General features: G+C 40.0%; 1 protein-coding gene across 2 annotated transcripts in view; it reads left to right on the forward strand.

The window, feature by feature from the left end:
• Positions 1–3,718: 3,718 nt before the first annotated feature.
• LOC104147796 (rapamycin-insensitive companion of mTOR) overlaps positions 3,719–14,836 on the forward strand; it is an 88,748-nt gene continuing 77,630 nt past the window's right edge. For both annotated transcript variants that reach the window (XM_068924722.1, XM_068924721.1), the window contains exons 1-2: positions 3,719–3,852; positions 4,061–4,108. In XM_068924722.1, coding sequence (XP_068780823.1) covers positions 3,804–3,852; positions 4,061–4,108 — 97 coding nt within the window. In that variant the 5' untranslated portion in view covers positions 3,719–3,803. The remainder of the gene's footprint in view (positions 3,853–4,060; positions 4,109–14,836) is intronic.

The raw sequence follows: 14,836 nt of genomic DNA on the forward strand, positions 1-14,836 counted from the left end.
GAAAATAGAGCTCATGTCTGATCCCTTCCTAAGCAGTTTGATGGTATTCATGTGATGAAAAGAAATTAATCAAATAGAATGATTACAGTATTCTTGCTAACAATAAAGCAATAGCAAAACAAGAATTGATTTCTTGTTCTTTTTAAAGATTATGATCTAATTCACCAGATTTGCTCTTCTTCCTGTTTGTCCCACTGTCATTCAGGATTCAATGTCTATTTAAAGCCAAATTTATGATATTGCAAATTAAGGAAGATTGTTATAAATGCACTGTACAACAAGTACAAATCACTGTTGCTTAGTTGAATTCAATAGATTAACTTCTTAGCTGCATAGTTTGATTCAAGTTTATGTTTTCTCTCTTTCTGTGTGGACATAAAAGGGCAAGCTGCCGTTGGTGTAGATTTCACATCTATATTCATTCTCATGGAGCTTTAACAATTTAAGCCAGCTAAGGCTCAGCCCCTAGCTTGTTCCTCGCACTCGTATTTTCCTCACTTCACACAAACCAAGTGGAAAGCTCTTCCCTTTGATTTTCATACTAGATTTTAAATCTGGAAGATTTATAATGCACATTGTAGTATCCTGTGCAGGATGTTGCAAATGCCCAGTCTAGGGATAAAAAGGCTTTCTGCCACTAGCAAAATCTCATGGCGGGGGGGGGGGGGGGGGGGGATGCCAATCTTCTGAATAGAAAAAGCTGGAATACAGTAGTTGGTTCATGAGTCCTTTGCATGTAGCATGGCTTGTTAGAAGTCCTTGTCCATCATTGAATGTGTTGAAACATTTTAACACACTTTGGAGATGAACCTGTCTGTGTAAACCTCCAGATGACAATATTGTTCTTACAGTATTGTGCTGCAGTTGTGAAAGCAAGTCAGCAAGCAGTTTACAGGAAACTCTGTTTTAGTATTGGGTCCCTGGCATTGTAAGACTTGTCTATATACAAAAGTTATATTCATATGAAATTATAAACTAAGATGTAAAATTGGACCAGTCTGATTTCCCATGTGGGCATCTTTTCTGTGTTTAATTTACAGTGATCTGGAAACCAAAAGACCAAAACAACAAGCCAAAGAGGCTGCCTTATGCTGGATTAACTGTGTCATGCCGCGTTATATCAATATAACTGTACCCATATAGCTCTAAAATGGTGTAATTTCTGGCACAGACAAGCCAATGAAGAAGTTCATTTTCACTTTGGTAGTAATTTCCCCCTTCAAAGGAACAAAAGCTTCTCTTTTCACATTCCTTCCCTCCTGTGTACTTAGGAGCAATAGAAGCCCTGATCAGCAAGTTGCTGATGAAAATATGTAGGAAATTTGATAGGTAAGGAACCTTTATCTTTTTTTAATTAGATTTCTGTGATGCTTCCCCCACATTGAGCAACAGGACAGAGGAGGGGATAATTTCCCAGAACAGATCCCGAATTGTCCTCTCCTGTTCGTCACGGGGGAGAGCTCCTCACAGCAGCCCTGCTGGCGGCATTCTAAGGGCCAGGCTCATTTAGTAGCAGGGGTTTTTTGTTTTGTTTTTCTGTGGAGAGCTGCAACGTGTCTCTGTGGCAGTTAAAGCTAATGCATACTTGCTGGTTTTGGTCACCATAACAGAAGCTTAAAAACAAATATATATTTTTAAATTGTAGCAAATATTAATCATACCCCAATCTGTCCTCAATGCAGCCTTGTGGGCTTGTGTGGGCAATTAGCAGCTGACACTACGGCACTGTTTTGTGTGCCATAATCATAGACGACTTCAATTTTGTCTGAATAACTCAAATGTAACTCTGAAGAAAAAGAGAAAACTGAAGCCCAGAGAATTAAGTGAAAGACTCTGGTGATTAAATGGCGTCTTCTGTCTGCAGGGACAAAGTGACAAAAAAGTACCCAGGAGTTTCCACATTACTCTTTTCTTACTATCCATTGGAAAGATATTCTGGTACTTTTAAAATACATTCTGTCTCTTTGGCTTTGCATCTGTACAGGAAGAAATAGGTGCTGTACGGCACTAGCTTGGTATGAGGGTCCAAAGCATTTTATATGTAGATTACAGGTTCAAATCCAATCCAGAAGCTTAATAAAGGGCCAAATCCTAGCGCTTCTTCAACGCTTATGTGAAATAAATTAGTCTCAGTAGCATTTCCGGTAAAAGGATACAGTATTACTAACATAAGTAGGAGCTAATTTGGCATTTGCACACAGTCAAGGTTCCTTAGGCTTGGAATTTTAAAGGGCAAACCTGAGGCATATTGATGAAGCAAGTTAAGAAAGTTTGATACAATTTGCTTTTGTTTGATGGATAAATGAGATTTCATTATCTAGACCTTTTAGTTTTGAAAACCTGAGGTTCTTCAACAACATTAGCTTCATATTTAAGAAGTAAAAATTAAAATGGGAAAGTTGCTAAAAATTATATTTTAACTAAATAGACCTGACATAACCAACAAGACGAGACAAGGCTATTACAACAAGATTGCTATATGTGTATCATAAGCTTGTGTGTTAAAAATGGTACTGCTGCTATTTTTCCTCTCTGGCTTTGCAGATAATTATTTTTATCTCCTAATTAATTTTAACATTTTAGAAGTGTAACCAATGTGAAAAAAATGATTTGCAATTTTTCAGATGAAACAACACACAGGAACACTTAATAAAATTATATTTTTAGGAGTAATGCAGGATTCGAATTGAAAGATTATCCTCAGAAAGGAAGGAAAACAAAGACTGGAAGATGACTGTCTACAAAGCAGGAAAACAATTACCTGTGCTAGTGAAGCTATTTTTATAGCTGGCTGTAGTTCAGTTTGACTATTACTTGCTATTTTTGTTGCTGAGAGGTTGGGAAGTTTGGGTGATAGAACTCATCTTGTCAGTGGCTGTCTTGTGCTTCAAGACATGCTGCAACGTATATCTGCTTATTTAAACTCTTGCCTAATTAGGACAAGAACAAGTATATGCAAATAGACTATTTTTTATAATGGGACTTCTTTTCCCTAATGAGTTAATGTTAATTTTTATACACACACGGATTTTATCCAGTAGGTTTAAAAAACAGGACGGTAAGAAATAGATCAACGCATGAGACTGCAGACAAACTCCTTGCAACTAAATGAAGACAGCACTGAAAATATATTTCTCCTTTTCCTGTTTTTAATTACTTCACATATTAAAAGCAGAGCGCCGAAAACATCCTGTGTGTAATGCCAATGGTCATGCTGTAGCCACTTGAATTAGCTTCTCATCACAGGGCAAGTGCAGTTTAAAAAAAGAAAAGTAAGCAGGAAAACCTCATAAAAACAAAACCAAAAAAAAAAAAAGAGAGTGATTTCACTTGACAGACCAAGATCTTTAGATGTGGTGACCGAGCAGTTATGTAGGAAGTCAGTTCCCAGCAGGGCAAGCTCTTCAGGAAAAGAAGGCGTTTTGCCACATTTTCTGGCGGAGCGGGCAGTTAGCGCTGCGCTCGGCACCACAACAGCGCCAGGCCGGGGCGGGGGGGGGGGGGGGGAATCGGCACTTTTCCTCAGACGCTACGTTACACAGCTGCCGTTGGGCACCTTTCCCCACGGCTTCTCTCCCTGCAGCGGCGCCCTCGGAGGAGCCCGCTCCGGGGCGGCAGCGGCGCCGCCGGCCGGGCGGGCAGTCACCGCCGCTCGGCCCCGCCCGCCCGCTCGCCGCCGCCGCCGCCTCCCCGGCCGGGAGGGGCGGAGGGAGCCAGCCGCGGCGGCGGCGGCGGCGGCTCCGCGGGCTTCTCCTCGCGAGAGCGGGCGAGGTTTCCGGTGTTGTGACTGCGGGGCCGTAAACATGGCGGTGAGTCTCCGTGCCCGCTCGTTGAGGCACCTCCGCATCCGAGGTAAGGGGCCCGGCCCGGCGGCGGCGGCGGGCTCCGCGCCGTCCCGCCGCCGCCCGCTGACCCTCCCGCGGCGGCTCGCCCCCCTTGGCGGAGCCCGGCCGCCCGCTGCTCTCCCCCGCCGCCTCCTCGCTCCCTCCCCTCCCCTCCTCCCCCGGCTCCTTCCTCCCCGCAGCCTAACGCGCTCTCCGCTTCTCTCCCCGTCCCGCAGGCCGGAACGACAGCGGCGAGGAGAACGTGCCCCTCGATCTCAGCCGAGGTACCGCGCCGCGGCGGGCGGGCGGGCGGACGGGCGGGGGGCGCCGGCTGCCGCCGCGGGGCCCGCCGGCGAGGCCTCGCCCTGCCCGGCGGGGGGGAGCGCAGGGGGCCGAGCTGGGGCAGCCGGCGGAGGGGCCGGGGGGGGCGGGGGCTGCGCGCCCGGCGGCGGCGGTTGCCCCGTGCGGGCGGGCCGCCAGGCATCCTGTGGCGAGCGCACTTGCCCGGAGGTGGGAGTCGCCTCCCAGCGGAGGCCGCCCGCCGGTGGGGGCACCGCCTGGCGGGCTGGGGGCTTCCCCCGGCGGGCTGGGGCCGGCGGGCAGCTCCTCGGTGCGCCGGCCGGGCGGCTCGCAACGCGCGGGCGGCGGCGGGGCTGCGCGGGGCGCCCCGAGTGCCGCCGCCGGGGAGCGCCGGCCGCCGCCCCGCGTGGCCATGCTGCGGGCTCCCGCTGTTGCGCTGCTGTCGGCTCAGCTGCCGGAGTTCGCAGCCTCCCGCTCTCAGGTGCGGCCGGAGGAAGGAAACAACAACGATGTTTGCTACAGGTTAGCCGGTCGCCTCTGTGGCGAGTAGGAAGGAGCTCATTCCTTGCTCAGATGCGTCGTTAGTCTTGTCCCGCTGACAGCTAACGTAAGGGTTAGACTCTTCTGAAGAGCCAGGTGAAACGCGGAAAACAAACTGGCTCACTAGCAGCAGTGGTCTTCCCTGAGGCAGAAGATGTCGATCTGGGAGAGGGAGTAAAGTCGGTGCTGGTAGCATAGCTGTTCTGCCCCCAGAGATCCAGGGCTGCTGCTGTCCCGAGTAGATCCATTTTATGAGGGAGCGGGCAGGGAAATTACAGAAGTAATGAAATAACGGTAGACTGTGAGATGTAGTGGAAATACCAATATTAGCAACATCAGTAAATTTTGTAGCTTAGTATAAGGCTGTATCAACAAATCCATCTCTAAATTTTTTTCCACTATGATCCGTTCTGAGATTTTTATTCTTAAGCAGTTTTGCCTTGGGCTGAAAGCTATTTCTCCATATCCATATCTTATTTAGAAATGTATTTTAGTATTTTGTCAAAATGTCTAAGATTTCTGTAGTTTAAACCAGTAGGATCTTATCTCTGCCCTCTGTCTCCAAATATACGTGATTGTTTTAATGAGGTATCCTCCTTAAAATTAAAACAAGTGAAACTTTTATCAGGAAAATACGGGACAAAGGCCTTAGTGGTTCAAACACATGACGCAATTATTAACGTATGTAGTGTTACCTGTTTATGAAACTTACAGGATCAGGATTTTTATGAGTATGTTTAGTAATTCTTTCTCACTTTGTGTAGCATACGGAATTGTTTTGATATCAAATAACTATACACAAGATTTAAATGCTGGAGTGATAATCTTTGTACTTTGTTTGTTTGAAATCTTTTACTCAGAATTCAGGGGACTCTCATTATAATACTAATTTTTGCTATGAGGTGTCTTAACCCACCTACTGATCCCATGAGACCTGTGGTAGCAGCAGTATAACTGCTTCTTTTTGTATTACATTGCGAAAGAGACTCTCAGAGAAGATGCAAAGTAAATTTATGATCATATTTTACCTGAAATAGCTATTTGGCTGTTAGGACAGTAAAGTTGGTGAGAATGTATGAGAATTACATACAAATTTTTGTATTGGGGGGGGGGGAGGATGTTTTGCACTATGAGAGTTATTACCCCCTGTAAAAATAAGTCATTGTCATGTGATTGCAGCTGAAAAGGAGACTACTCTAAATTTTATTGCGTATCCCTTCTCTAAGATATGTTACTGTTTTGTTTTTGTCAGAGAAACGACAGCTGACTGATCAGTAATCATATAGCTATCCATAGTAGGCATTAACTTCATTTTAAAGAGAGAATGAAACTTAAAAAACTGAAAAAGTCTCAGCCAGACATGAACTAAGCTTGATGATAACTTGATTATGCGCACTGAACTCAGTGAACGCTTAGTTTTCAAGATGTTGCAGTAGTTACATATGCAGTTTACATTAAATATTTAAAACAGTTACCTTAATTCTGTGCTCATGATATACTGCTTTGGTTCACTGTGTGTTGAATCAGTTGCATAGTTCTCCACCAGACTCACGTTTTCAGTACCTTAAAAGAAGATTCTAATGCTTTTTGTTTCCCTAGACAACTCAACTTTATGTTGATTAATCTGAAATACGTGAGTGGGAGAAGTAAAGAATCATCCTAAACGTTGCCTCAGTAATATCCATAGTTACACAGAAGTCTTTTTATTACAAATATATGAAATGAAGTTGATGTTGCCTTGTTCTAAACAGGTTCTCTTTTAGTGATGGCTTGACCAAAATGACTTGACCATATAATTCAGGACTTGGATAGTCCATAGCCAAGAGGCCGGTGCTGGTGTTAGGTATTTCAGAACTATTAATAGATGCAGGGAGGATCCTAGCCTTGTCTGTACTGCTTTGGGTCCTACTTCTTCCGGGCTTTTTGTGCAGTAAGACTCTCAGCGTTTTACTGGACCTAGATCTAATCTACCTTTCTTTGTGTGCTTTTTGCTCGTTTTCTCTGCTACAGTAGTTTGATGGTTGCCCACGTTTCCCAGAATGCACCGTGTTGTTTTTTTATTATGTATTTTTACCATACCTGATATGGTAGGATTTCACTCTCTGGAGCTTTTTAGTGCTCTGCAGCTTCAAAGAATGATATAATAATGTACACAAAAGGTATTTTATAATATGTCACATTGTGTGTATGTGTGAACTTTCTGTGTATAAGGTTAGACCAGCTGAAGATATTAACATAAAGTCTGTTGCTGCTGTTTCTTTGAGTTTTGTTTTGTTTTGTTTTTTAAACTTTTGAGCAATTTATCCCAGGCTCTACGCATCTTTTAGGAGTGTTCTGGTAAATGTTTTTTTGGGACAATGATTATCCTAACTTTTTCTTAGAAAATTGATTTGCTGAAAAGGTGATTGATTCTGGAAAAATTGTCCCCAACACAAACATGGTTGGGCGTAATGTTGGTATAATTTAAAAAAATAAGTGCAGATACACGTTAGACTTGTTACTTGTGGCTGTTTAAGGTCATATATCATGTCTTCTGTTAGCTGCAAAATTACGATTAACAGTTGGAATTCAGAGTACTGAGATTTTGGCCCTGTATTACATTACCTGCTCAGAATAGAACAGAAAAGGAAAAGGAGGACAGATTCATCATCAATGCAACTCCCATTGCAGTCATCTGGAAGGAATTAGCAATGGGATGAGGCAGACTGGTTTAATTAGACTACTGGAATCAAGCTCATAACTTCTTAAGGCCAGAAAGGACAATTGGAATTATCGACCAAATTACCACATTCAGGAGGAACCTCGTGTATTAGTTCTTGCTTCAAGTCCGGTCATGGTTATGTATACCACTATGTTATACATATTAAATTTTTTACATAACTCATTTTAGGTTTTGCCTATTTTACAGGGATTACAAGCTGAATTAGAGAAGTTTATATACCTCCTAAAGTTCTAGGCACTATTAATGGCTTGTATAATTCACAGTTAGTTTACTGCTAAGTTATTTGCTCATTTCTGTGACTAAATCTGCTTGCAAACTAAACTTGAAAATTTTGTTACTGTTTCAGTATTGCATTACTCTGCTAGATGACAAACACTCCTTACTTTGTTGGAGTTTCAGCTGTTCGCTTTAAGCTTTGAAGGCCTAAATAGCTTGGAACTTGCCAATTTGAGAACTGTTTGTTACATTGCCTTGTCTGTAGTCAGATCCTTTAAAGGTCCTTTCTTTAAGAGATCCTTATATTTTTGGGTGGTTGTTCTCTAGTTCTGAGTCTGCAGTGACTTGAATATACTGCACATTAGACATGTTTCAGAGTTTTTCTCTACTGAAGCTTTTGAGAGATACAGGCATGCAAAAAAGACTGCTGATGTTGGATGAGACAGAGTGATGTTCATATCTGTATGTTGTAATTTTCTGCTCTCTGAGGGTAACAGTCTTTACTTTTTGATAAGTATTTTTCAGATAATTAAAAGCACAGTAGCTCCAGAATTGACGCTTTCATTAATTAGTGCATTACACGATACTACTTTGATTTATCGGATTTTCTTATATAGCCAATTCTCTCCATTCTATAAATGTTGAGTCTTCTGGCTATAACACGAGACAAATATGAATAAAGTAACTGAGACAACTGGCTTTTTTTCTCCTCAAGAGAGTTTCACAGAATTGGCTTAGTGTTAGCTGAAAAAATACCCTTTTCTTTCTACCTTCACAATCATATCTTTTATCATGTGGGTAAAAAAAGATATAAAAATTCTGTTTTACTTCACAGAATCTGTTCTGTATTACTTTTGCTACTATGCTCACATCATTTTAAACCATGTTATATTTGATTCCGTGTGCCCACATGGCAAATCATAATGCATTGCATGCAAGGCAAATGTCTCGGGATGCTATTTGCAGTTTATAGCCCACAAAAATGTCGGGCATTTCTAGGGGTTGATTCAAAGGAGGATGGATGAATTTTGTTTCCAAATTCAGCTTCTGATTCGGTGACCACACCATTTCCAACTTCCTTCATCAATATGGAAGAAGCGAGGAGGAATGCTGTGCACCTGTCCTAAGAGTTCAAGTAGTGGCAAAAAACGATCTCTTGGAGTATTTGCAACAAAGCAAAGAGGGAACAAAGCAAATCTCTGCATAGGGAACCAATGCAGAGATGCGAGGTGTTGTGTACTTTTTTGCTGGCTCGAAGGCAGGCTTCCACACTAATGGCAAGGCTGTTGTGGAAGCCTTTAAGTTCTTCATTGTATGTTTTTTGCATTATATGATTAGTCTTGAAAATGCAGAGGAGTGGAGCTCCACTGCATCTTAAAAAAAAAAAAAATTAAAAAAAAAAGGACACGTTTTAACCTCTTGTTTCCCAGTATGCCATCATTGTGATGGGTAACTGTAACAGGATACTTGTGTTAGAGCAAATCACACAGAGCAATAGAATCTGTAAGCAAATGTGTAATTCTGTAATAGGAGCAGGAAGTTATTTAACAACAGTTGTTTCAGTTGTTATAGGATAGAGACAGGCAGATTGAAAAAATAATTGGAGAGAGCTCTTACTTGCCTTAATAACTAAGTACTCTAATGTATTGTCCTTGAACGTTGCTTTTTATATAGTTAGAGACTAAAGGGGAAGGGATTGCTGACAGCAGTCTGCCAACTTTGAGCAACACGTGTCCTTTTGGTAGGTTTTAACAATAAGGGAGTTAAGAGATGCTCAGTGCATGCATTTCCACAGTTAGCTTTTCCTTTCTGGTTTGGAATTGTATAGCATCCTAGTCTAGTTAATTAGAAACGCTTACATATCTTTGGCTATGCTTGGTGTTATTGCTTTTACAATTTTAAGACTTTTCAGTACCATTAAAATGGTGCATGCTTACAATATTTTCACTTTCATTTCTTGAAAACGGGAACAATATCTTTAATAAGGGAAAAATGTTAACCAGAGACAACTTTAAGACTCAGTCACTTCCCTACCTAGCCTTAGTAAGGGAGGCAGTAGTTTAAGGACACTGTAGGCACTGGATGCTACAGTCCCTTTCAAGATCTGTGCTCAAGTCTCTGTTTTAAAGTTTTGTGTACAGCATCTCTAAATTTGTTTTTGTGGGTGAGTATTTTTTTGTTTTTCCTGCTGTGGTTCAGATTGGTTAACAAACGTCAGCACTCTTCTGAAGGACAGAGAACAAAATGACTATTCGAATACCTTGTGGTTTCTATTACATTTGTCAAAAAGGATTATTCTGGGGTTTGGATCAGTATAAGGTACTTAAGTGTTCAAGCAACACTGTAGTTCCACAACAGGGTGGTTTTCAATCTTTTTAAATTTTATTTATTTATTTATTTTCCTGTCATTTGGGTCTACTGAAATCCTGAAATTTCTACTTTCTGCCTTTGTCTTCGCATGACATTTTTAGTCATTGTCGTAAGTACTCCTGAAGTTTTTTCTTGTATCGTCGACACTATCACTGCATGCCCCGGATTAATGCAGTGCTTAGTTTGGGGAATTTTTTGTCAGAGCGTATCCAGGGCAGATGATGTGTAAAGAAACATGCCCATGATCATAGTTACAGTTAATAAGGCAGCTTTGTCTTCCCAGCTTTCCCAGAAAGAAATACATCAAATTTTTGCCCCATCGAATAATCTTCATTTATCAATTGTCTAGCAAACTTGCAAGCTTTTTACTAACAGCGTAGAAGAGACGCTCAGCATCAGACAATCAGACAAAATTTTTCTCTTAAAAGTGGGAAAAAGTGAAATGGTCAATTAAATTGAAAAAAGGGCTTACCTGCATACAAATTTAACATTGCAAAGGAGGATAGTGTTCAAGGGGGCTACACGAAAACCTGGTTGTATGATGGCTTGAGAACTGATGCTGAAATGAGGGGTGACTAGTTTGGGGGAATGTGCTGAAAAATCAGATGTGCTTTTTAGTATTAGTATATTCGAGTATACTGCAGAAGCAGCTTTTTTCATTTGCCGACCATCTGTTGTGGTGATGGAAAATTTGGGTGAAATGATCAGATGAAAAGCAGGTGTTAGCACAATTTCAGGAGCATGACTGGTGAAGAGTATACTCACCAGATCCATGCAGCTGGTGAAGAGGAAGAGCGATGCTGAAGATGTATGGGTGAGAATGCGGAAAAATTTCTTACAATTTTCTTTTCTTAGTTATATGTCTGAATTTTAGTGTTAGTACTTACCTAAGAGCTCTGCAGAACTCTTATTTTTATGCTCCCATTATACTCATTGGAGTCTCTGTAGCAAGCTGCATCTCAGCACTGGCTGGAATAGATTTGGGTGATTAAGTATTACAAAGGAGTCTCCTCATTCACGTTCTTGCTGAAAAGCAATATTCTTGGAATCAGCATTGCTCATTAATAAATTAAACTGAGTGATGGAGCCTTTATGAAAATTTTTCTGAAAGGTGAAATTTCATGTTCTTAGATCTGTTTTAGCTGTTGACTATCTGAACTTCTCAAAGCTTCTCCTTTTTCTTCCAGTGCTGCTGCTTATTATTGTTTTGGCCACATCTGGCCATTTATTCAGGTATCTGCTTTTGGAACGCTTCGGCAAGAGTACGATGCGGCTGCAGCTACTTTTTTATTATTATTTGGTAGAAAGTAAAAACACTTGATTGTCTGAAGTGCAGAATGAAAAACACAAAGATTTTGAATTCTCTTTCATTTGGAAGAATGGATAGATAACGTAGAACTTCATGCTGTTTATCCGTCATATTTTGAGTAACCTTGTAGGTCTGTGACCAAAAGGATGGCAAAAAGTTAAAGATTAGGTGAGACGGTTACCTACCCGTGTCAGAAATGGCTAGTGTTAGTCACACTTCTTCAGTTAAAATGAAAGAGGTGCAGCTCTATACCTTTCAAATTTATATAGAATGTATTGGTTGTGAAATGAACTACAACTATTGATTTAAGATTACCGAATGATTAGTAGCAGATATTTGTGATAGATGCAAGGTATTTAAAACAAACACAAAACAATAAGGCCCACATGGAAAAATGTTACTATAAAAGAGTAAAAAAGGAACTTCATTGATCTCTTTATATAAATATGTATTCTGAACAGTTTGGGGATTTTGTTTGTTTTTCATCTCTTATAGAGATTGATTTCCTTGCTTCAAGCGTACACAGACTATGAATAAAAATATATTTAAAAGAAAAATTGATAATTACTTCATAGCAATTGTGAGGAGTGTCAGGAACAGCTGTTGCCTGAAAATTACTACTTTAAAAAGAATTGAGTAAACTTAAGACTTATCTTTTTATTTCATTACCTTTTAAGCATCAGTGATGTCAGCACTTAGTATTAGCAGCCTCCTTTCTAGAGAATTTAAAATCTGTTTGTCTCCTTCTTTTATGCAAATCTTGTGTGATTCTCAGGTAAACTTGCTGGAATTTTTTTCATGCAATTAAAAAAAAAAAGTGGAAAAAATGTTGCTATTTTCCTGTTTCCATAAATGTGATGTTTCCAACATAGTTTATTAGTTACTAGTAAATGTTAATTTACTTCAGTATGGTAGCTTTTTCTGTGTTGAAATTTACCTCTGAATTAGGTGTCTTCTGTGTTTAAAGAATTGTATTTAGGTTTGTTGTGAACTTTGAATGAATTTTCTGTCCCTTCTCTGAAAATAATTTTTTTAGAGGGGAAAGAACGAAGGGCTTGGAGTGTCCCAGCTCTGGACAGATGAGACCTGTCCTCTCTCTAGCAGGAGGAGCTAAAGCCCTGGGAATAATCAGTCTGTGCACTATTTTGATAGCTTCTGGTTATAATATTTTGAGGAGAGGTAGCAAACACATACATTCACCACAATTTAAGGATTTCCTGCCTTTTGTGAATTACTTGCAGTTTGGAGTTGCATGCAACTTTATTTATGTTTGGACTGAGGATATTACCTTCCTGTTTCCCTATCTTGCCAAATTGCCTTTCGTATCTTAATCAGCAGACTGGGTGATGCTACATCTGCTGATATTGCTAGGCTATTACTTCTTATGTGATGCCCTATATAGCAGGACTTTCTGTGGACAGTGGCTACCTCCTGGCAACTTGGAGTTTATTGGTAAGGGCCACTTAACTTGACAGTAATTATGTCTCTAGGTTCATGAAGAAATTAAAATGATACTGAAAAGAATCAGAACGTAAATCAGGAAAATATTCTTGGATATCATATTTCCCACTTCCAGATATTTTCTTATAATGTCACTGATGTTAGTGTCAAAATGCTTGTCAGTTCCCTGATAAAATTTGAAAAAATAAATGATCAGCATTTTTTTTTCTTTTGAGAAGTTCTGCAAAGAGGCTTGTGAAGTAGTTACTGTATTTGTTTTGCTACAGCAACTAAAAATTGTGACTGACCTGAATTTTCTGTTTAGAGTTGTTGGCAGGGAAGAAGAGGAGTCAAAGATCATTTTCTAAAACATCATAAATTCGTAAACTTAAATCTCCATTTAAATTCATATTTAATATTTTGGAAAATATTATTTTGCGTGCTAACATGGCCAACTTTTAAGAATGTGGGAAAGGCTTATCCTCCAACTTGTTATCTGCTTTTGTTGGTAAGAAGAGTTGTACTGGGTCAGTTTAGCCTTGTAGCCTGTCTTTGACAGCGGCTAGTAGTTGATGCACAGGAGAGAGGAGAGCAACAGGGCAGACGTGGTCATGGAGCGTTCCTCAGTCTCCACTAATTTCTGGCTCAGTTTCTATTTTTTTGTTGTTGTTGGTGGTGGTGGTGGTGGTTGTTGTTGTTTTAGTGACATATAAACTTTTTTTATTTGAGAGCAAGTTCTTATACAGTTTATATTCTGGAATAATTTCTCTCTCTTATAGTAATGTGGTAACAATAGAAATTTTATTGGGAGATTGTAATCTCAACTTTTAGTCATCAGTGTACTGTAGTTATACCTATGCATCTAGCATTGTAGAAAGTTGGAATTATATGTGGTTCATGGAGAAAATAAGTAATGAATATGAATATATATAAAGGCTATATATACCAACAGTGATTGCTAACATTTTTTGGCATTAACCATCATCGTTTCCTGATACGTGAGGACCTAATTTTAAGTTTACTCTAAACTTAAATTTTAATTTGTATTAAGTGTATGTATCTGTTCCAGAGACTGAATTGTGGATTGAAGCAATCGCTCATTCTCTGTGAACAGTCAAGTTACTTAGAGCAGTAGTTTTTGAAACGTATCTTAGTACCGTGTTTAATCCTACCATTAAAATGTATTTTCATAATGTGTATTTGAGGAAACTCATTCTAGAACAGTAGTTGCTATACTACTATAAAGCAGTATTTAAGCGTTGGAGTTATTTATTTACCAAAACACAGTCAGTGATTAATTTCCATCAGCTTTGTGATAGGGTCATCCTTTGGAATGGTCCTTCTTCAGTTTTCTCTTGCTGCTCTCAAAGTTTAGAGGTGTTTTAAGCTTGTCTCTAGCAATCCAAAATCCCATGGCTATTTTTCAGCTTTGTTCTGTGCTTCTGGTTTCGTAGTAATACTGTAGCATTTCTACTATAAGTCCTGTTTTTCAGGAATTTTAACTGCAAATCAAGGTTGTCTACAAGTTTGGCATACAAGATCACACAATAGAGATAATTAACATAATTCCAAGGGTAAGACTGTAAGCTTAGGATGACTTCTCTACACATATAACTTCAGTGTCTTGGTTAGAAATAAAATTATAAGAAAGGAATTTGGAAAGTGGTCCATTTTTGAACTGTTTCTGACCACTTCAAGGTGTCTGCGATATCAGAATGTATTTTTCATGTGATGTTTATCTACACCTAGGGGTCTTAAAAAAACAAACAAACCAAACCAAAACAAAACAAAAAACCGGTCTCATATGCACATTTGCAAAAGAGAAATCTGTACTGGTACAATGGGCTTTAAAACTTTACTTTCATGTTTCCTTACAGAAGGATGACTATGTAAGTCTACACGTACAAAATTAAATATGAAGGATCAGGTGTATAAATGTAGTTCTGTTACAGGACCTTTTCTTCAACTCCAAGGTTTCTAGTATTTCCTGGATCCTGCTTTGGATGTGCTGTCTCTTGTACTGCTTTCAAGTTAGTAGACGTTGTTGTAAATGTGAAGGTTAATTTCTACCTGACTGATGTAGAGAGAAGAGTGCTTTTACTTTTTGCTGACTGC

This window comes from Struthio camelus, chromosome W (genome assembly GCF_040807025.1).
Source record: "Struthio camelus isolate bStrCam1 chromosome W, bStrCam1.hap1, whole genome shotgun sequence".
Classification (NCBI taxonomy): Eukaryota; Metazoa; Chordata; class Aves; order Struthioniformes; family Struthionidae; genus Struthio; species Struthio camelus.